General features: G+C 41.0%; 1 protein-coding gene across 2 annotated transcripts in view; it reads left to right on the top strand.

Moving 5' to 3' along the window:
• LOC127448923 (sodium channel protein type 2 subunit alpha-like) overlaps positions 1 to 24,413 on the top strand; it is a 69,147-nt gene that overhangs the window by 27,601 nt on the left and 17,133 nt on the right. For both annotated transcript variants that reach the window (XM_051711878.1, XM_051711876.1), the window contains exons 14-18: positions 2,566 to 2,804; positions 2,917 to 3,090; positions 3,266 to 3,622; positions 7,190 to 7,678; positions 16,545 to 16,677. In XM_051711878.1, coding sequence (XP_051567838.1) covers positions 2,566 to 2,804; positions 2,917 to 3,090; positions 3,266 to 3,622; positions 7,190 to 7,678; positions 16,545 to 16,677 — 1,392 coding nt within the window. The remainder of the gene's footprint in view (positions 1 to 2,565; positions 2,805 to 2,916; positions 3,091 to 3,265; positions 3,623 to 7,189; positions 7,679 to 16,544; positions 16,678 to 24,413) is intronic.

Here is a 24,413-nt window from a genome sequence, read left to right as displayed (position 1 = left end):
AGAAACAGGTCACTTTCACATTCTTCTTGTGTTTTTGGTGATTCACATTCTTCATACACACTGCCCCCTGTTGGGCTAGGAGAAGAATTTCAAGTAAAAAAGGACTTAAATATTGATTTGTTTCTCACCCACACCAATCATATCACTTCTGAAAATATGGAGTCATATGGATTACTTTTATGATGCTTTTATGCGCTTTTTGGAGCGTCAAAATGTTGGCACCCATTCACTTGCATTGTATAGACCTACTGAGCTGAAATATTCTTCTAAAAATCATAATTTGTATTATGAAAAAAAAGAAGGTCATAGACATCTGGGATGGCATGAGGGTGAGTAAATGATGAGAGCATTTTAATTTTTGGGTGAACTATCATTTAACGTCTCATCACATACACAGACACACACACACACACACACTAAACCTCATATTCTCATCACATACACTCCCTCATACACACTTTTCACAAACCATATCATAAACCAGCTCTTTAGATGTACGTTTACATGTAGTGGTCGACCGATATATCGCCGAGGTCGATACATTTTCCCCTTTGGCCGATTTGTTTCTTGTGGGCGCTGAGAATCGCCTGCTTGCATGTGAAGTGACTGAGACATGTAAACGATCAGTCACGGTTCGTTTTGTTGTTATGTGCCATCGTGTTACTGCAATAATAGACCAGTGTGCAACACAGTCTCATTTAAATGGTCCACATATCAGAGCTGCGGCAGATGCGTTTGAGATCATAATGTTAAAGTGCTCGCCTGTTTCATTCTCCTTCTCTTTCCTCAGCAGTTCCCTGAAACTTTTAACTGTCTTGTCTAATGATAAAAAGGCAAATATCAATAAAACTAATATCAAATACCGTCTGCAGATATGCACATATCTCGTTTGAATAGATGTAATAAACAAACCTCACAAAACTTGAGCAGATCCAGCATCCTGTGCAGAGCTCATTTATTTACCTCTAAAGCACATATTCTATCAGCCCCTCCTCAGCAGTTCCCTGTCACTTTTAACATTCTTTTATAATGATATAAGGCAAATATCAATAAAATTATATTATATACCATCTGCAAATATGCAGATATCTCGTTTAAAATTCACGAACCTCACAAAAATCCAGCATTTTCTTCCAGTCGAGCGCTCATCTAATATCTTCCTCTGAAGCATGTATTCTATCAGCCAGAATCAAAACTTCAGGATCAGGATCAAAAGTTCCTCTGATACACAAATCATGATGGTCACTCCGTGACAATCCAAGCAGGTGATCCAGGCCGTTTAAAATGTCAGAAGATTGCGGCTTGCACTGGATTTGCATGAGCGTGTGAGTGCAACTTCAAAATAAAAGAGCTTCACGTGTGCTGCACGTAAATGTCTTATTCACTATGCATTGTATGTGCAGTTGGTTTGATTCTGTATTTTTTGAGAAAATGCGATTGCTAACATGGATATGCCATCCATGGTTGCTGGACTACTGTGTGTACTGTTATTTCCTTCTTCCTAATATATTAATATTTCTTCATGTGCAAATAAATTACAAAAATTTGATGCCAAAATATAAATCAGAAGAAATTGCTATCTACCATTTAAAATCCAATATTATTTTTTTTTAGATAGTTTTTTACAAAGTTAAAGTTTAGTGTGAAATTGAATAAATATAGTGCTAAATAAGAGCAAGCAATTTTATGCTTGTTATTTACTATATTAAATTGTGTGATATATCGGCTCTCTGGATATCGCCATTGGCCATTATAAAACCCATATCGGTCGATCTTTATTTACATGTAACAATGGGCACATATCAATTCCACATTCATATGCCCCATATTTGTGTAGATCAATCTCTGAAAATGAGCCATTCATTACTCACCCACTGTGTGTTGAACATAGGACAACATTGAGGTTGGTTTATATTTCATTGCCCATAAAACATCAATTGTGTTAACGTCATGATGCCATTCATTGTGCATCGCTGCTTCAGTTATACAACACATTCAAAATCAATGGTGTAATTTTTTCATACATCAACAGATAATAGAATCTTTATTGATTGCCACATGACCTGGGTCAACAGAATTTGTTCCTGGCATCGTCATAGAGTGGCGCCATGTTAGGTTACAGGGACAGCCCTCTTGGAGCAATGTAGGGCTGTGCTCAAGGGTACAATGGAGCTCAAGGGGTTTGAACTTCACAAGCCCAGTTTTCAGTGAATGTTTGAAATCAGTTCCCCTCATGTGCACACAGGTGTCCTAGCAGAGTAATCACATGTGTAGTTCATCATATTAATTATGGACATATGCCACTAACGCTTGACAACCAGACAGTGTCCAAATAATTGTTGTCTTCATTTTGAATAGTATTTTATTGTTTTATCATTTGAAAGCTAACAAAATTTTGGGTAGTGTTTTTTAGCTTGTTTTCTTATCTAAGTCAACTACATTTATACATTTTTAAGTGCAACTTACAGTAAGTGTCCAAATGCATTTTGGGGCCACTGTAGGTCCTACGCTTCACAAGGACAATGAACCCTTGTAACTTTTGGAGCTGTATTGATCTGTCCACAGAACTTGAGGAATCACGGCAGAAGTGTCCTCCTTGCTGGTACAAGTTTGCCAACGGTTTCCTGATCTGGGATTGCTGTCCAGCCTGGTTGAAGGTGAAGAAGATTGTGAACATGGTGGTGATGGATCCATTTGTAGATCTGGCCATAACCATCTGCATTGTCCTCAACACTCTCTTCATGGCTATGGAACACTATCCAATGACTAAAGAGTTCAGCCATGTGCTGTCAGTGGGCAACCTGGTAAGCTCTGAATGTCAACTGTTTAACTTTCAGAGCAATGCTTAAATGTATTGATAAAGCCTAAAATTATTTTGTTTTGCTGTTTTGTGTTGTTTTAATATAATCTGTACAGGTGTTCACTGGAATCTTCACAGCAGAGATGTGTCTGAAGGTTATTGCTCTGTACCCATATTACTACTTCCAAGAAGGCTGGAATATCTTTGATGGCATCATCGTGAGCCTGAGCCTGATGGAGTTGGGACTGGCCAATGTGGAGGGGCTTTCAGTATTGCGCTCTTTTAGATTGGTGAGCAATGCTCTCCTCCCACCACCATTCTGTCTCTACATTCAGGGTTTTCAGAGTCATGGAAAGTCTGAAAATCAAGGAATTATGAAATGGTGTTTTCCATGTGTAGAAAAGTTAATTAAATTCCTTATCCTCCTTATCGTCTCTCGCTCTCTTTTCCTCTCTCTGGTCTTAGTTAAGAGTGTTTAAGCTGGCGAAGTCTTGGCCTACTCTGAACATGCTGATCAAGATCATTGGTAACTCAGTTGGTGCTTTGGGGAATCTAACCCTTGTCCTGGCCATCATCGTCTTCATCTTCGCTGTGGTGGGCATGCAACTGTTTGGAAAGAGCTATCGTGAATGCGTCTGCCATATCTCAGAGGACTGCGAGTTGCCGCGTTGGCACATGGATGATTTCTTCCACTCCTTCCTGATTGTGTTCCGAGTGCTTTGCGGTGAATGGATCGAGACAATGTGGGACTGCATGGAAGTGGCAGGACAAACGATGTGTCTCATCGTCTTCATGATGGTCATGGTCATTGGGAATCTGGTGGTAAGATCAATCATGTAACCAAGATACGGACAAAAGAGGGTTTCTCGCTATCTTCCCTCTTCCCTTTTGTGTGTCCCTCATTGGTGACTGTAATTTGCCAAGTAGAACTTGTTCATCGATCATCTTGAGCCATCAATCAGATTTTAGGTTTGGGGTTAGGACTAGGGGGATTGGGTTGTTTGTTTGATGAAAATGGTTTTCCAAGACCAACCAAAAATGATGCTGGCAGTGTCCCAAATTTACTTTTCCATAAAGGGCAATTATTGTCCCTGGATTGAATTTTCAGGGGCATTTTTTACATTTATGAGGGCTTTTCCTTTAAACATATACAATTATGCTGTAATTCTTTTATGCAGATATTTCAGTTTAATACATTTATTAACATAAATTATCAAGCTGAATAATTACAGAAGACTGAGAATTTATTTCCTCCTACCCCTAAAATTAACATTAAGTCCTATTTTATGTGATAATTTTTATAACTAGGCTTAGAATAGAATATTAAGATCTATTTCAGATGTTATGAATAACAATAGCCCCCAAGCCCCTCTTAATTTCTGACCCTGGATCCAAGAATACGTCGTACTCAGCAAAATAAAGGTCACTGTGAGTTATCTGAGGTACTTGTTTAGACACTTGGCAGATTCACAGGGGACAGTTCACATCTGGTTCAGTACATTCAGCTGAATTAGTAGGTGTAGGTACAGCTGAGTTCAGCTTCAGCCTGATTTTCACATAATATATTGAAATTCCGTGTTGCATTAGGTATATTTTTTTTCCTTTTAAAGGGTCGGGCAACCCACCTACTTAATCCTCAATGTTTCGCTGCTCAGACTAGAAACAATCTCGAAATGGGCGGGAAAATATGTAAATATGTGGGCTGGTATTGTGGGCGGGAAGAGGGAAAATGGAGGTGGTCAAGATCTACTTCCAAAACAGACAACAGAGATGGCTGCTGAACCTCACATTAAGAGTGAAGATGAAAACAAATGCATTTGGGATTGTACATTAGTCATGGGACAAAAGTGCGAAGAGTGAAAATAATAGAACCGTTTTCAAATCTGCAAAAAGATGTGGATATTTTGTCCAAACTTTTGAGAATGAAGTGAGAACAGCAGACATTACCACCAAAACCAGCACTGCTTTGAGACTTTACAATAATTTAGATATTTATTCAAGATCAACTATATAGACAGGATTTGTTGCATAATGTTGATTGCCACAGAAAATAATTTAGACTCATCTCTCTTTTTCTAAAGAAACAAATCGCGTGCAGTAAGGTACATACAATGAAAGTAAACGGGTCCAATACACAAAACACTCAGTTTTTAAAAGTATAGCCACAATACTTCAGCATAATACCTTGTAACATGACTCTAAAATCGTTCTACAATCGATAAAATCACTTATTAACCTTGTCTGTGTAAAGTTATCCAGTATTTCAACTTCATTATCATGACGACGTAACACCGGTAAACAACTGGCCTAAATCCCGGAAATTTGATGTAAAGTAGATAAAAATGAGAATTGACATGACTTTGAGTTTTCAGTTTTATATCATCGGTCTTCTGCTTTTGTACAAGTGGTTGTGATATCCTATTTATGATCAGACGCATGGCGAGAGGACGCGATCGGCGCCATTTAAACAGAACAGCCTCCACAAATACACCTGGAACAGCGGCCGGCCAACAAACATGGGGGTGGGGGGGGTGGGGGGGGGGTTTCATGACCCTTTAAAGTAATAGTTAACCCAAAAATTAAAATTCTGTCATTAATTACTCACCTTAATGTGAAACACAAAAGAAAATAACATTTGCTAATTTTCAAACCTCTTTTTGCTACATAATGAAAGTGAATAGTGACTCAAACAAAATAAAACCACTGTAAAAGTAGTTGATACAACTCATGTACTATATTCCAAGTCCTCTGAAGTCATACAATCACTTTGTTTGAAGAACAGACAAAAATTTAGTCAAATCAAATCATTAATCGTTTTCATCCATTCCAAATCAAATATGGCAACACGTCAATAGCATAAAACCGCACTGGTCATGAGATGTGCAAGAAACAGTGAGGTTTGATGTTTTGACATTTATTGAGCTTGACAGCCCACAGTCACTTTCATTATATTGCAAAAAGATGTGTGGAAGATTTCAAAACAAGTTTATTTTTGTTTTCCACAGAAGTAAGGAAGTCACACGAGTCTGCAGCATCATGAGTCTGAGTAAATAATGACAGAATTTTCATTTTTTGGGTGAACTATTCCTTATAAACAAATTTTACACTTAAAGAAATAAACAGTAATTTTGAAAAATGTGTTTAAAATGTTAAAGGGGTCATGATAAATTTTTCCTTGATCTTTTGACATATAAGAGGTCATTGTACTATAAAAACATACTGTAAGTTTCAGAATTGAAAACTTCCTCCTCACTGCAAAAGAGCTGCCAAAATGCCTCGTTCTCTACTTCCTCCACATTATGATGTCACACTGTGGTAGACATTTGCATCTGACCGCCTCCACAATAACACATCAACGCCTACTTTACCTTATCACTTCTGTAACCCCGCCCAGAAATGGTGAGCAGTGAGATGGCAAGGAGAGAGAGCAGGTAAGTCAAGAGCAGAGAGCCAATCATAACAGTGGGCGTTTACTGTCAAGTCTAAAAGGAGAGTAGCACAAAAACCGAGCATTTCTGACAGGGTCAGAATGAGGGTGGAAAATATATGACTGTTTTTTGTGCAAAAAACTGTACTAATATTATAAGTTAACCACAAGTAACATATTAAAATAATAAAAAAGGCACATCATGACCCCTTTAAGACTTGCATGATACAAAGACTCCATTCATATCAATGGCTCATTTAAAGCTGTTTTCTTCTACTTCTATCTGCCATTTTTGGACACTGTCAGTTGCATAATAAATTAAAAAATATGGCTTTCTACAATGGCATCAGTAATCAGAAGCATTTGGGTTTGCATGATGCTGCATCCATGCCGATTGAATGGAATATTACAGTACGTCCAAGGCAACAGTTTCATAGATTGTTTTGGAAGATGAATAGACATTATTCACAGCAGCACCATCTTTGATTTTTGATGGGAATGACAACAATGCTGTGATGGATAGACTTATAGTCTCTTCAGTGGGCTGTACTGTAATTTAAAGTGTTTTTGGATCGTTCCGTGAAAAAAAACAAAAAAACGTTGAAAAATATCTTTCCAAGAACACTCAGTAGACAGCAAAATCCAGACAATACGAGTTGTGAAAAATCAAATGGGATCTAGGAGCTTTACACATCTTTGTTCCGTGCATGCCATCAAAGATACTGTATGTCTATTGTGAATGAGGTCTACACATCGAAATACAGTACATCAGTAAAACATACACAAATATTTATTTAAAGCACATCGAAATTACTCTGATTAATCAAAACAGAATTAACCCCTACCCTGATGTAACCAATATGACTACACATCATGATCATTTCAGAGTAGAATTCATTCATCAGCGTTGACCTTTCTGATTCTGAGTTTGTGTATGTTGTTTTGGTGCTGTTGTGTGGCAGGTGTTGAACCTGTTCCTGGCCTTACTGCTGAGCTCTTTCAGTGCTGACAATCTGGCCGCCACAGATGACGACAGTGAAATGAACAACCTACAGATCGCAGTGGGTAGAATCCAGAAAGGTATCGCGCTTGTGAAGTCCATTTTGCGTCAATTCGTGCAAAGCATCTGCCTGGCTGGCTCCAAACCACGCTCTCTAGATGAGGAGAAACCCCTTGATGACCTCCACAGAGACGGCAAGAACTGCTTGTCTAATCATGCTCCAGTCGCCGTTGATCTCACTAAAGACTATCTGAAGGAGGGCTGCATCTCTCCTGGTAATGGGGTCGAAGGTCATGTTAAGTATGGAATTGAGGAGGGCGACTATATGTCGTTCATCCACAATCCCAGCCTCACGGTTACAGTACCGATTGCGGTGGGAGAGTCGGACTTTGAAAATCTGAACACGGAGGACTTCAGTAGCGACTCGTCTGATGTGGAGGGCAGTAAAGAGGTAAGCCAGCCCTCTACAACCAAATATATCACTTTTAATATGCATTAAATACATGTCTGAGTCTTTGTTTCAGTGTTGGAGAGAGCTGCTATTTAATATAATGTTTTAAATTTATGAAAACTTTGTTTTATTTCATTGATGTAGGTGTGTTTGCAAATGATCAGGAGTCAATGTCTCTTTCCCTGTAAGGGGACAAACAGTTGTCTTGAGTCATACATTATCTTCTGCTCAGAGCTGCAGCCCATTGTGCGTGTGTATCTGTGTTTGTTTTTGTTGTGCCATGGGCTTCAGGCCAGTTTGACCATGTTCATCAGCAGCTAGTTAAGACAAACCTCTGAGCATTGTAGCAGGTAGAGTTACTGAGTATACTCATTATATCAGAACATGTTCTCATAAACATACATTGTCTGGCACACACACAACCTCTCACACACTCTAATGTGTATTATTTACGACCAACTGAGCAGGCATGGCATCATGCATCCCAGATTATGAATGAGTGCATTGAGGAAATTGCTAAATTCAGCATCCTTGCCCAGGGTGAAATTGAGTATGCTTATCTCTGTGTGTGTGTGTGTGTGTGTTTGTGTGTGTGTGTGTGTGTGTGTGTGTGTGTGTGTTATTGTTTGTCTGTATTAGTCAAGTTTTACCCACAAGGATAATAAATCAAATAAAATCAATGTGGGACCAGTCAGTTGTCCCCATGAGGAAAACAACTTAAGTTAAAAAGGTATAGTTAACAAAAAAAAAAAAAAAAAGTAATTATTTAATCAAATTTATGTCATCCAAACCTGATTGACTTCCTTTCTTCAATGGAAAACAGGAGACAGACAGAGTGGTATGGACCGAAATGGACCGTCACATTAATATTTTTTCTTACAATGAAAGTCAATAGTCACTGAGGCTGCCAATCTCTTACATTCTGCTTAATATCTCTTTTTGTGTTCCACGGAAAAAAGAAAGTCATATAGGTTTGAAACGTCATAAGGGAGGGTTAGTTTTAGGGGTAGGGTTAAGGGTTAAGATACAGAGCCCCTCAGAAAACAGGGAGGGAAGTATTTACATTTATATTTATTTAAATATCACAATTATTTTGGTTTCCCTTGCTTTATCTTTATATATATCCCTTGTGAAAATTAATCATGGTTTTACTACAGTAACTATTTACATTTGTGATAAAATCATAGTAATGATACATGAAATCCATAACAATGGTTATAAAAATAATAATCATTCTGGGGGGAAAAAACTGGGGAGTTTTACTTTAGTAACACCATGGTTAATTTGTGATTCATGTACCATGGTTTTTCAAACCACGGTTCTTATCACACAAAAAAAAAAAAAAAAAAAAAAAAAAAGAAAAAGAAAAGAAAAAAGAAACATGGTTAGCTTTAATAAAATAGTACATGGTTCATTTTTGATTCAGTCCACTCAACATCACAAGAATCACTTTTGGGGAATTCTTTCTCCGACAGCCTAGCTGAAACCCTTGTACAATAACGCCAATCCTCTGACTGGCATTGATGTTTAAGCCTAGTCCCTTTAGGTGTGCAGTTGACCTATATAAGCAGGCACGAAATCACGATTTCTTAAGAATTTTCTTCAAGACAGTAAACATCTTCTCATCTTGGAGACCCTCTCTGCTTCGCCGTTGACATACACCTTCCAGCAGACGGGATCTTCTTCTCTGCTAGATGTGGACAGGATGACTCATCACCTGTGCTTCAGTGCCTGCAGTGAGAGAAATCACCACTCCCCTTTCTGGTTCTGGTGAAGCTTTTCTCTGTCTCGCTGCCAAGTGAACTGGTTCTTTGCTTTAGATGCTCGTTGTTGAACGATGCGCCGCTTCAGCGAGAGAACTACCCGCTTCACACAGCCTTCCGGCAGGAGTACTGTATCCTTTTATATATTATCCATAAGCCTTAAGGCTTTTCACGAAAAGAGTATCTTGTGTGCAACACGTCTTTTTCAAGATGTTGTTCTGCAAGTGTTCCCTATGCGAGCGGCACATCCCACGGTCAGATGAACATGACAGCATGAGAACTGAGAGCTGAACATGAGAGCTGAGTCACTCATGGAGACAGACTGCCCTCACTGCGAGGGCATGAGTCTCCGGACGTTGTGAGGGATGATCCAGCCTCCTGTGCCCTCCCACCCACCTCTTCTGTGTTAGATCCAGAGGGACCACATGAGGAGGCACGGCGGGGCCGTGAGGTAAAAATTTATGATTTTGAGGAGGATCTCGTGCCGGCGCAAGCCCTGCAAGCCCCTCATTCTTCTGATCCAACGTCGTCGAGAATACAATATGCACATGATGAGCTCCGACCCTCTATTGGAGTGCATGGCCTCTTCACGTTTGGTGGTTCTGATGATGGGGATGATGCCATTTCCCTCGCTGGATGTTGCTGACCCTTCCCCCCGGTGAGGGTGAGGAATGTGCATACACCACTGACAAGGAGATTCTTCGTGGCCTCGATAGGGTGGTTGAGGAGCTCAGTTTTGAGTGATCCCCTCCAGAAGAGCTGGAAAAGTCCAGACTGGACGAGTGGTATTTGCAAACCAGCCGTCGTCAGCAGACCGCGGTCGGGAGAAGTGCACCATTCTTTTCGGAGGTCCATACGGAGCTCACGAAATCCACCACTCAGGCCATCAGTAAAGCAATGAGAAACCTGGTGGTTCTGAATCTGCATATTTGGCTGACTCTCACGGAGATGCGTGATGCAGAGAAAGCCACCCTCCTCGACACTCCGGTGTCTCCTGATGGTCTCTTTGGCAATGGCAAGGCTTTGCAGAGCGCTTCAATGTGGCACAAAAGCAGTCACAAGCAATGAAGCACTTTCTACCGAAGAGGAGCAGCTCTTCCTCTCACTCTTAAGCACTTCCAAGAAAAATAAAACCCTGGTTGTGAAAAGGTTAAATTTACACTGTGTATATTAATATGGTTCATATAGATTCCCAGGCTAAGATTAACTTTCTATCTGGTTTTCACCATGTGGGGTTATTCATTAATTTATATACTTGAAGACTTGTCTTTTTTCAAGTGTTTATTCCTCTGGGGGTATGACATTATGTAGTGCGGCATGATGGGACTCTGTTCCCCAAAAGAGATTCTAGCCAGGGCTGGATTGGTAATCTGGCATACCAGGCATTTTTCCGGTTGGCCAACGCACGTTGGGGCCGATCAGGGGCGGACTGGCCATCAGGAGAACTGGGACTAAGCTGAAATGAGCCACCGTGTTATGCAGAATGGGCCACAAAATGGCGCTGCAATATGCCAAAGGGGGCAGCGATATGTAGAAAAGGACAGTGACTTTTGGGCCAGTTTCTCTGTAAAATCCCAGGCTGATTTCTCTCCCCAGTCCACCCCGGATTCTAGCAATGTTGAGTGGACTGAATCAAAAGGGAACATCTCGGCTCCATGAGATGAAGGGAATGAGACATTGTGAAAGCTAGCTGCACTTCTACTTTAGAGTTTCGAGGGGCAAGCGATGGGCTCTTGTCCCTCAGTCAGAAAATTGTGAAGAAATGGTGCTTTTGCGCCCGCTTATATAGGCCAACTGTGCGCCTAAAGGGACGCAGCTCAAACACCATTGCCAATCAGAGGATTGGCATTATTGTACAAGGGTTTCAACTAGGTCATCGGAGAAGGAATTCCCCAAAAGCAATTCTCGCAATGTCTCGTTCTCTTCATCTCAGGGAACCGAGGTTACATGTGTAACCGGAGACGATTTCTTACCACCAAATATATTTCTAAAGTCATGGCTACTGCAGTTTTACTATAAGGAAACCATTGTTATTTTTCCTAAAGGCATGGTTTTTGTACCACACCGTAACCATGGTATTACTATAGAAAAAGTAGTTTTTTTTTTGTTTTGTTTTTTAATGTCAGGGTGATTCTGATTTTTATTTCCATAGCTTTGGTTTTCCTGTATAAGTACCTTGCTTTTACTATGAAAATCATGGTTAAAATATTATTACTGTAGTAAAACCATAGTAAATTGTGTCACTACTATGGTTGTAATAAAAAAATACCATAATTACACTATGGTTACTGTAGTAAAACCATGGTTAATTTTTGTAAGGAATAGATAAAGCTATAGCAAAGGGAATGCAAAGCATATTGTGAAGAAATGCAAAACTGTTTGAAGGGAAACGCACAACTATGACAGAAAATAAATTCCCTCCCTATCCTCTAGTGGCTCCATAGATATAAAATATCATTAGCTTAATATAAAAAAAATAAAAAAATAAAAAAAAATTCAACAATTGAAGTTAATGCAATGTCCCCACCATAAAAGAGTGTGTTTGTGTGTGTGTTTGTATTTCAGTACATTTCCATGCTTCTCCAGTGAAACTGTCACTGTGCTTAATGTTTTCTCTCTCCCCTCTTCTAACTTGATCTGTTTCTAAATCTAATTTAAGTGGTTCAGTGTTGAAGTTGCTGACGTTATTATCCATGTTATGTGAAGTGTGTATCTCCTCTTTGTGTGTGACCTGTTATTGCAGCGTTATGACAGACGAACCCCACGTTTTCTCTGAGAGAGCCCTGTAAGAGACTCACCTTCCTCCTCACCCACACTAACCATGGAGACTATGTCATCTAAATCAGACCAAACTCTCGTCTCTCTCTCATTTTATCTCTCTTTTTGGATCGGATTGCCCTTTTTGTTTTTCGTTTCTCAATGCCTGTGCCCTTCCCTCCCTCTTAAACAACCCTATTTGCACCAAAGAGAGACAGCTGTCAGTATTTTGTTTGGTTTGTTGTTTTCTACATGAATTTGTGTTTCTGTTGTAGCACTGGGCTTCTTTGCAGTATCTTCAGTCATATGGAATGAGCAAGATCATCATTTTACATCAGTAGCCCATCGATCATCTCTTTGTTACATTAGCTTGTATGTTTTTTTTGGTTTTTTGTACAAGCATTCAGTGAGCACTTAGAGCTAAATTACCCAAGAGTAGAGAGTGAGAGAGCTTGTGGTTGAGTGTACACGAGTGCATTTGTGTGTGTGCGTGTTTGCGTAGAAGTGAGCTGATAGAAAAATACATTTAATGGTTTTAATTATTCCAAGTCATTGTAGATTAGTCCACGGCACACTGCAAGTTTAACTGCATCTGCATTCGAAATGATCCATATTGGAATGATGAAAGGTACTTTTGTCCATAGTGGAAGGCTGCAGTAATTGAGTCAGTTACAAACTTGGTACAAGGTTTTAACTGCCTTTGAGTAAACCTATTGTGGTTTGTCTCAGGATAATTTTATTTTTTTTCCATATTAAACAACCATTTTAAATATTGATTATTGTTCACAAATATGCTAGTATGAGCGGTTCATGCTTGTGATACTTCATATTGCACTGTAAACTGTTGCAATAATGGTGCACTAAAGTGTCATGAGACCAATTGACCCCTAGAGGGCTTTTGTCTCAACCTGCAGGGGTGTAGAATTGATAATTTGATTAAATTATTATTAAATTATTTTAGATTTCACATATATAAAAATCAGAAAGTGTTCTTTATTGGTTAGATCCACTTTGTTGGAAAGAAGAAAAATATTGACCTTGAAACTTGACTAAAGGCCCCGGCACACTTCAGACCAAATCTAAGAACGAATGGGTGTGATGCATTTAGAACACTTATCTTTGCAGTAGTATCAGTATCATCATAATTTAAAATATATTATGCATGTTGCATGTTGGTGCATTAGCGCCATGAATGCAAAAGGTAAACATTACAAATTACACATTATTTACTCTATATATTACTTTAAATCATCATTGAGTAGTTAAAACAGCTTCTTCTACAGATCTTGTGTGAATTATGCTCATAGAATGAGGCATAAAGTCATTTATAACACATTTTATTGTCATATTATGTAGATGATGTTTTACTTGTAGTCTTGTGAGACCTCATATTTACAGGTAAATGCTTCTCTAAATTCTTCTCCCTCAGCAGCGTGGCTGGTGTCTGAATGCTCGCAAACAGTATGTTGTTGCTCAGCCGTTTTGAACTTCTTTCTTGCTTTGAGCAAAGAACGAAGAAGCGCTCTGCCGTGAGTGTGCCGGGGCCTTCAACTTCTGTACCACCTTTTCCCCACAACCTAGTTTAATGAAGATGTTGGTTTTGCTAATGAAACCATAGATCTGTCCTTAATCTGATTTAAAGACCAAAGTTAAAGAGATACCAGAGAGTAACAGGGGACTATGAAACAGAGGGCTCTATTTTCGTGAGCACGCAAAGCACTGCGCTACGTGCAACGACCATGCGCAACATCTTGTCCAATTTTCATGAGAATGCTAATTCTAATCACAATTTTTGTGCCAGCGCAAAGCAAAAGTGGGCGTGGGTAGGAGTGTTTGCACTATTGTGGGTGTATGCGCACAAACTGTGGGTGTATTGCATGTTAATGAATTGGCGCAAAGCGCAGTTTGCTATTTTCCTGAGAAATAGGTCATTGCGCTAAGACGTCTGAAAACCACATCTTAACTCAGCGCAACGTTTAAACTCAGCTCATGCATTTGCAGTTTGGATATTCCACCAACAAATTTCATATCCAAACTCTGAAAATATAGAGGGACATCAAATTATATCCCTGATGATAAGAGTTGTAACCGTTTTTTATTAAACAAACATTTATGCCTATGAGATTTGTATTAAACTATCTATAGGTCATGGTTTATTTTTCAATTATTATTAATATGTTTACATTTACAATTGTATTTATGATCTGTACTTATGATCTAATTTGTAATGGTATTCTTTCACCTGTTGTAGTAGAGTGATTTTTAAGTCACTGCAAAACAGGCCAATGGAAGAAGTTGGAGAGAGTAAAATGTTTGGAATTAGTATGATTTTTTTGACTACTTTGTTATTTTATTATATGCTTGTTTCGTTTGAAGTGTAATTCAATGTAGAAATATTTTTTGTGTAATTTTTTAATGTTTCAATAAATGAATTTCGTTTCTCAAAATCGACCGGTAGAAGTGAAGTACATGCCGATACAATCACTGTTAATACTAGCCATGGTTTGTGTGTCAGTAGATGAAAATTATTAATAATACTTACATCCAAATTCTGATGAGAATCAAATTTTCCATGCATACATTAGCTATAAAAGAAGCGTGTCACTGTCATAGAAATATGCCCGACAATCATCAAGGACGTGGTTAATGCACAAAAGAACGTAATTTTCAATTCTTCTAATTCATTGCATACAATCCATTTACACTACCAACTTCTTATGATTGTGCTGTCTTGGTTTATATCAATGGTGCTTGAGGAAGTGGACTATATAATAGGATGCAGACGGTGGAATAGTAACCGGAGAAAACCACAGAATTAAACTGCACTTGACCCAGCCCATTTACGCATTGCACGATCAATTTCGCCAAACCCACTTGCGCCTAGAGTTAGCGCATGCTTGCACAAAAATACCAAACTTTCATGGTCATGCCCACTGACTTTGCGTTTATGACTTATGGCATAGCGCTGCACTTAATGCCAGCGCTCCTAAAATAATGCCCAGAAGGTTTTAACCTTTACACATTGATCCATAGATAAGACTTGCTTTAGATCCAACATCAAAAATGTTGTTAAGGTTAAGATCAGTCCAAGGGTCTCTTTGGGGTCAGGGCAGATTTTTTTGCAGGTTTGCCTCTAATAGTATTCTTGCAATTTAAAATGTTAGAGACATTCTGGAAGATTCTGAAATTGCACACAGCATGCTTACATCATTCCCCCGTGCCGCATTAGCTGGGTGCCATGGCAACCAGTGCTCCAGCTCAGTTTTAGACAGCACCCTCTTAGATTTACTTTTTTAACCCTTTCTCTTTTTCTCTGACCAACCGTTTTATATCTTCTTGCGGCTACAAGGCCAACAGAGGGGTTTGTAACTTAGTCACCCCCAATTGTATTAGGCTTAAAACGACGCTGTGGTCAGGAATGTGTCATAATTACTATGTCAAATAATGTAATTTTGTCCAGTTTTTACCCAGTACCTAAGGTCACTGTACATTGTCTGTTACCTGGGACTCTGTAGTGTTTAATATCATTGGAAAATGATGTCATCTAACAGAAAATCTCTCTGAGCTAAGATAGATAAGCAAATATGTTTTCTTAATACTATATCACCTGGTCTTCCTACGTTTTACTCCAGTTCTGGTACTGTTCTTTCCCCCAGTCAAAGCTAATCAAATGCTGTCTCAGACTTAGCATGTGGCTCTGGTGTTAGTTAACACTAATGCGGCTCCCCTCCTCTTCAAACTGACTGACGGACCGAAGCTTGACCACTGCTTAACGGAATGGACTTCCAGCCTGTGTTTTCATGTCAATCAAGGGATTGCACTCAGTGGGGTGGGCTCATGTGATAATCTGAATCATGCTAATCCAAATGTATTGGGATTATCTGATAGCAATCATTTATTTTTGGAAGGGGTGGGGAGAGGTAAAGGGTTGACGTTTGCAAGGGACATGCAAATACTTTAATGCACTCAACATTTGATGACAAGATCACAAGCTTGGATGAGAAAAAACTGCACCTTGAGAAACAAAAAAACATGCATGAGGAAGGAATGAAGGCACATCAAATGTACCCACAGCTGACTGTGAGATTAAACAGTATGGTGAAGCCAGAGACTTTTGTATTCATGCCTGGCTGCTAATTAAAAAAAAAAAAAAAATCCTTTGAATCAATCTCTAAATCCACGGGCTTGTAGGTACTTTTGAATGATCTGAAATTGCATGATAGTGAGAATAACTGTTAAGGCATTTTGGATAAAATTACGTGCTTCAATACAGCCTAATCTTGCGTGTGTATTTGTGTGTTTGCTTTCTTGTGTCTAATTGTGTGGCTGCATGGATATCTGTTTAGAAGCTTCCGGTAGATGCGGTTCTCAGTTCCTCAGAGGGGAGCACGGTGGATATCCGACCCCCTGGAGAGGGGGCGGAGTCCATCGAGTTGGAGCCGGAGGAGTCCCTGGATCCAGAGGCCTGCTTCACTGAAGGTTTGTGCGTGTGTGCGCGTGTGTGTGTGTGTGTGTGTGTGTGTGTGTGTGTGTGTGTGTGTGTGTGTGTGTGAGAAAGGTCCAGCTTGTATAGACAGATCTTCTCCCTTAAAATCACCATGAAATCCAAATTGACCCCAGTTACTTTCTCAATACATGGGCCCGGTCTTGATGTGCACGTTTCATCAGTGTTCATGTTATTAAATATTTTTCTTTGTTATCTTTCATCAAAATGTTAAAACCTGCTCTGCCCTTTTCAGCTGATGTCACCTAAGACACACAAGCTGTTGATTAATGTTAAAGGGACAGTTCACCCCAAAATAAAAATTCTCTCATCATTTACTTACTCATATACCATCCCAGATGTACTGTATATGACTTTATTTCTTCTGCTGAACGCAAACAAAGATTTTTAGAGGAATATCTCTGCTCTGTAGGTCCATACAATGCAAGTGAATGGTGGCCAGACCTTTGTAGCTCCAAAAATCACATAAAGGAAACATAAAAGTAACCCATAAGACTCCAGTGGTTAAATCCAAATCTTCAGTAATGATATAATAGGTGTGGGTGAGAAACAGATCAAAATTTAAGTCCTTTTTTTTTTTTTTTACACTAACTCTCCACTTTCACTTAAACATCTGAAAGTCACATGTGGTGCCTGTTTAGATTCACTTTCACATCTGAAAGTTAAAGTGGAGATTTAGAGTAAAAAAAGGACATAAATATTGTCCTGTTTCTCACCCACACCTATTATATCGCTTCTGAAGATATGGATTTAAACAGGAGTTATATGGATTATGTTTATGTTTCCTTTATGTGATTTTTGGAGCTACAAAGGTCTGATCACCATTCACTTGCATTGTATGGACCTACAGAGCTGAGATCTTTTTCTAAAAATCTTTGTTTGTGTTCTGCTGAAGAAAGAAATTCATACACATCTGGGATGGTATGAGGGTGAGTAAATGATAAGATAATTTCCATTTTTGGGTGAACTATCCCTTTAAACAATAGCCAAATAGTTTTTTAGGCATTATTTTAGGTAACAGTTGTAAGTAATGCTGTCTTCATAAAATCTTGCCAATAGCTAACGCAGTCATTTAACCCTCTGGTGCATGGTGTCCACTACAGTCCAATAGATAAAGACATTTTTAGCATTCAGGGTGTGATGTTTCATCCAAACCATAAGTGATAACTTCTGACCTTTCTTTTTGAATGCCCTCTTTATATGTCATTGTGATCTTTATTAATGACTACATAAATTCAACATGGTGACGAAAGTGGTGATGCACCAATTAAAATTAACCATTAATGTCTGTTGTAATAGGCAGTTGTGAAACTTTAAATTACTTTATTGCAAAAAGTAGTGTAGTGCATTACATTTCATATATTGTAATGAGATTACAGTTACTGACTTTCATTTAAGTTAATTATTTACTTGGGTTACAAATATTTCTAAAATAATATTATAAAATACATTTAGAGGGGTCATAAAACGCTCATTTTTTTATAGTTTCATTATCTTCCCTAAGGTCCACTGATAATGTTCATAATGTTTTTTTTTCACCAAAAGAGTCATAATTTTGTAATATATGATTATTTTCCACCTTGTCTCTGACCATATTTCTGAAAAGCTGGATTTTTGCCTCAGCTCCTCCTTTAAACCTCTGTTATGATTGACTAACAGCATGCAGCCCCTCAAATTCAGCCATTTTTTAAACTCAATCAGAAGAGAAAAAACAAGCACCAAAACATTAGAAATGTGTAATGTTTGAAGGAAATCACGAGAGCGGGATCTAGATGCAACTTAACTTTAATAACAAATAAATCAAAAACAAAAACAGGGTAAACACAGGAATAGGCCAAGACTAGGAAACAAAACAAACGTTACAAACAAGTTAGCAACCGGAACATGAACCATGGAAGCATCCCATTCCATTTTGCGCTGGCGATACTACTGCCAACAACACAAAGAAATGTTTCAGAAAGTTTGTGTCGATGTGCCTGGTGTAGACAGCCTCAAGCCGCTGCGTTGCGTCAACGAATGCGCCCGGTCTAGACAGTGTGTCAGCATCATAAACAAACATGACATTTGAAATATTAATGAATTGGACTGTTTACTGACATTTTTGATCGGGTTCAATAGTGTTTTATACTTCAGTGACAACTCCTTGGCAAAGACTCGTTTTGTGACTGCTTCACAAGCTGCACACATCCACTTTCATCCTGCACTGAGGTGCACATCACCGGAAACAAATCAAAACTGTCAAAGACGTCCATCTAATGCATGTTTACATACACCAACAATTAAAAATAGCGCTGATAGGTGAAAGTACAGTTTGTTGAGTAGTTTAAGCAACAAAACAGTTGGCCTTTTGTCTTTCTTTCTGTCTCTGTTTACGTGCCAAGTGAGCACCAGTGGATGTGATGATTTTAAAGTAGGCATTGATGTTGGTGCCGTAGAGACCGTCTTGAATTAATGAGTACCCCAAGTGATGTAGGGAAGTCTCGGAAGTAGAGAATGGGGCATTCCCTGTCTGTCACTCACCCGACGTTGTGTCGATGTAGTGACACTAGTGGTCGCCCTTGGGAGCCCCAAACACCTCTGATCTTTGAGAAAAGGCCAATGGGAATTGGCGAGTGGAATAACATACGGGTATAAATGGAGCTGGCTTGTAACCACTCATTCAGATTTTTTCTTCCGAGCCGAGCGGTTGTGCTGAGCTAAAAGAGTATATTCTTCCAAATAAAAGAGTATATTTTCCTACTAAAAGAGTGGCACAGATGAAGCATCTTTTTAAAGATGCCTTTCCATCTGTGTATAATTCCTGGTTGTGGTCGCTATCTCTCCGCTTCTGACTGCCACGATCGCTGTTTCACGTGCTTGGGCGCTGCCCACGTGGAGACATCGTTCATGGATGGGTCAAGTCCTCATTGCGAGAACATGACCATGGCAAAATTGCGCTCGTGGCTTTCCTTTGTCAGAGGGAAAGCCACCCCAGCGGCTCCCCGACTCTGTCCTTCTACATACGGGTATGAGGCCACGGCGGTTAGCACTGGGGGCGATTTGAGGACCTCAGCGGGAGCTTCTCCGCCGGGAAACCCCCCACGGACCTCCCATTCCCCAGTACGCTCGTGTGCCCCGGTTGAGTTCTGGGATGAGACCATCAGTTCGTCTCAGGGCAAGTTCGCGATCTCATTCGGGGCTCGCGAAGAGGATGAGCACTTGATTGCAGCATCGAAGAGTGGGCTCATCCAGTCTGACGCCGAGGACTCGACTGGGCTCTCACCCTCTGCTGAAGCAGAGCTGGCGGCCATGCTTGCCCGGGCGGCTGCGAGCGTCGGGCTGGAGTGGAACCCTCCACTCCCCCTGAATCCTCAAGGCTCAACGTTTGGTTCCTGGGCTCAGAGTGCCGCTCACGGCCACGCCCCGCCCCGGTTCCTTTCTTCCCGGAGGCGCATGATGAGCTCACGAGATCGTGGCGGGTACCTATCACTGCCCAGACCCGATTTATGGGCTCCTCCCCTCTCACTAGCCTCGACGGTGGGGCTGCCAGGGGGTACTCGGCGATTCCCCACAAAACGCCGCCACGTGGCGGAACCATCTGAGACTCCCATCCAGGGCCTGTAGGCTTACGTCGTCACTGGCGACTAAGGCTTACGGTGCCGCTGGACAGGCCGCCTCCACCCTTCACACCATGGCTCTCCTGCAAGTGCACCAAGCCAAGGTGCTGAGAGAACTGCACGAGGGTAGTTCTGACCTGGGATTGATGCAGGTCTCACCCTCCTGGCGACGAAGGTCACGGCGCAGTCTCTCGGGCAGGCGATGTCCACCATGGTGGTCCAGGAGCACCACCTTTGGCTCAACCTGGTCGAGATGACCAGGACTTTAAAGAGAATAAAAACTCTGCCGTGAACACCGCTGCCTCTCTCCTGGATGAGCTAAATATTTTTTATGTTCGTTTCGAGGGAAATAACACCGCCCTCATGGAGTGAGCTCTCGCGGCCGAAGCTACAGAGGTTAGTTCACTCTCCGTCTCTGTAGCGGATGTAACCCGATCCTTCAGACGGGTGAATATCCGTAAAGCCGCGGGTCCAGACGACATTCCGGGCCGTGTCATCAGAGCGTGCACGGACCAATTGGCTGGTGTTTTTACAGACATTTTCAACCTTTCCCTCTCCTTGCTTGTGGTTCCCACATGCTTCAAAATGTCCACCATTGTGCCTGTACCAAAGCAATCCAAAATCACTTGCTTAAATGACTGGCGTCCTGTTGCTCTGACCCCCATCATCAGCAAATGCTTTGAGAGACTAATCAGAGATTACATCTGCTCTGTGCTGCCTTCCTCACTGGACCCATTGCAGTTTGCTTACCGCAACAACCTCTCCACTAATGATGCCATTGCATCTACACTACACACTGCTCCCTCCCACCTGGAAAAAAGGAACACTTACGTGAGAATGCTGTTTGTAGACTACAGCTCAGCATTCAACACCATAGTGCCCTCCAAGCTTGATGAGAAACTCTGGGCTCTGGGCTTAAACAGCTCGCTGTGCAGCTGGATCCTGGACTTCCTGTCAAGCAGATGCCAGGTGGTTAGAATGGGCAGTAACATCTCCTCATCACTGACCCTCAACACTGTAGCCCCACAGGGCTGTGTTCTCAGCCCACTCCTGTATTCCATGTACACACATGACTGTGTGGCAACACATAGCTCCAATGCCATCATTAAGTTTGCTGATGATACGATGGAGGTAGGTCTGATCTCTGACAATGATGAAACAGCCTACAGAGAGGAGGTGCACACTCTGACATGCTTGTGTCAGGAGCACAACATCTCCCTCAATGTCAGCAAGACAAAGGAGCTTGTGGTGGACTTCAGGAGAAGAGAAAGAGAACACAGCCCCATCACCATCAATGGAGCACCAGTGGAGAGAGTCAGCAGTTTCAAGTTCCTCGGTGTCCACATCACTGAGGAACTCACATGGTCTGTCCACACTAAGGCCGTTGTGAAGAAGGCTCATCAGCGCCTCTTCTTCCTGAGATGGCTGAGGAGGTTTGGAACAAACCGCCACATCCTCACACGGTTCTACACCAGCACTGTAGAGAGCATCCTGACTGGCTGCATCTCCGCCTGGTACGGCAATAGCACCGCCCACAACTGCAAAGCCCTGCAAAGGGCGGTGATAACTGCCAGACACATCATCGGAGGTGAGCTTCCCTCCCTCCAGGACATATATACCAGGCGGTGTGTAAAAAAAGCTCGGAGGATCATCAGAGACTCCAGCCACCTGAGCCATGGGCAGCTCTCACTGCTACAATCAGGCAGGCAGTATCGCAGCATCAGGACCCGCACCAGCCGACTTCATGACAGCTTCTTCCCCCAAGCGATCAGACTTTTGATCTCTTGATCTCTCACGATCAATATACATCAGCACTGCACTTTATTAATCTTATTATCTCACACTGGACTGTCATAAATTATATTCTCTCTTAACAACACACTGGCAACTGACTATCAACTGACAGCCTGAATGTCAATACAGTACAATACAACCTACTGTACATTTTATATACAGGTGCATCTCAATAAATTAGAATGTCATGGAAAAGTTCATTTATTTCAGTAATTCAACTCAAATTGTGAAACTCGTGTATTAAATAAATTCAATGCACACAGACTGAAGTAGTTTAAGTCTTTGGTTCTTTTAATTGTGATGATTTTGGCTCACATTTAACAAAAACCCACCAATTCACTATCTCAACAAATTAGAATATGGTGACATGCCAATCAGCTAATCAACTCAAAACACCTGCAAAGGTTTCCTGAGCCTTCAAAATGGTCTCTCAGTTTGGTTCACTAGGCTACACAATCATGGGGAAAACTGCTGATCTGACAGTTGTCCAGAAGACAATCATTGACACCCTTCACAAGGAGGGTAAGCCACAAACATTCATTTGCAAAGAAGCTGGCTGTTCACAGAGTGCTGTATCCAAGCATGTTAACAGAAAGTTGAGTGGAAGGAAAAAGTGTGGAAGAAAAATATGCACAACCAACCGAGAGAACCGCAGCCTTATGAGGATTGTCAAGCAAAATCGATTCAAGAATTTGGGTGAACTTCACAAGGAATGGACTGAGGCTGGGGTCAAGGCATCAAGAGCCACCACACACAGTCGTGTCAAGGAATTTGGCTACAGTTGTCGTATTCCTCTTGTTAAGCCACTCCTGAACCACAGACAACATCAGAGGCGTCTTACCTGGGCTAAGGAGAAGAAGAACTGGACTGTTGCCCAGTGGTCCACAGTCCTCTTTTCAGATGAGAGCAAGTTTTGTATTTCATTTGGAAACCAAGGTCCTAGAGTCTGGAGGAAGGGTGGAGAAGCTCATAGCCCAAGTTGCTTGAAGTCCAGTGTTAAGTTTCCACAGTCTGTGATGATTTGGGGTGCAATGTCATCTGCTGATGTTGGTCCATTGTGTTTTTTGAAAACCAAAGTCACTGCACCCGTTTACCAAGAAATTTTGGAGCACTTCATGCTTCCTTCTGCTGACCAGCTTTTTAAAGATGCTGATTTCATTTTCCAGCAGGATTTGGCACCTGCCCACACTGCCAAAAGCACCAAAAGTTGGTTAAATGACCATGGTGTTGGTGTGCTTGACTGGCCAGCAAACTCACCAGACCTGAACCGTATAGAGAATCTATGGGGTATTGTCAAGAGGAAAATGAGAAACAAGAGACCAAAAAATGCAGATGAGCTGAAGGCCACTGTCAAAGAAACCTGGGCTTCCATACCACCTCAGCAGTGCCACAAACTGATCACCTCCATGCCACGCCAAATTGAGGCAGTAATTAAAGCAAAAGGAGCCCCTACCAAGTATTGAGTACATACAGTAAATGAACATACTTTCCAGAAGGCCAACAATTCACTAAAAATGTTTTTTTTATTGGTCTTATGGTGTATTCTAATTTGTTGAGATAGTGAATTGGTGGGTTTTTGTTAAATGTGAGCCAAAATCATCACAATTAAAAGAACCAAAGACTTAAACTACTTCAGTCCGTGTGCACTGAATTTATTTAATACACGAGTTTCACAATTTGAGTTGAATTACTGAAATAAATGAACTTTTCCATGACATTCTAATTTATTGAGATGCACCTGTATATAAAAAAAATATTGTATAATGTGTATTCAATATTGTGTGTATTGTATACTGTACATTGTATGTTATTATTTGTATATTGTGTTGTGTGTAATTATGTGTATATTAGATTTTAAATTGTGTTGTGTAAATCTGATGTTTATTGTAAATTGGTATATGTCTCATCACTGTCATGACTGCTATGTTGCTCGGAACTGCACCCAAGAATTTCACACACTATTGCACTTGTGTATATGGTTGTGTGACAATAAAAGGGATTTGATTTGATGAAGGAGGATGACAAGGTACGATTCCTTGATGCCCCCACCTCCCAGGTTGGTCTATTCGGCAACACCGTAGAGACTTTGCCCAGCAGTTCACGATGGTTAAGAAGCAGACGGAGGCTATCCAGCACATCCTGCCGCGGCACGGTTCAAGATCCCGCACCCCGTATGCTCATTGCCAAGGGCGTCCCCCTGTGGCAGCAACACCGGCTCTGCCGCAGCCCGCCCCAGGAGGCCGGCCCTGGCATGGAGCCACCCGCAGGAAGCAGACGCCACCCGTCTCACAGCCTGCAACTAAGAACCTGAGGAAGGCTTC

The sequence above is a fragment of the Myxocyprinus asiaticus genome, chromosome 12 (assembly GCF_019703515.2).
Source record: "Myxocyprinus asiaticus isolate MX2 ecotype Aquarium Trade chromosome 12, UBuf_Myxa_2, whole genome shotgun sequence".
Taxonomy (NCBI): Eukaryota; Metazoa; Chordata; class Actinopteri; order Cypriniformes; family Catostomidae; genus Myxocyprinus; species Myxocyprinus asiaticus.
The sequence above is the reverse complement of the archived record's forward strand: the minus strand, read 5'-3'. Positions and strand labels throughout refer to the sequence as shown.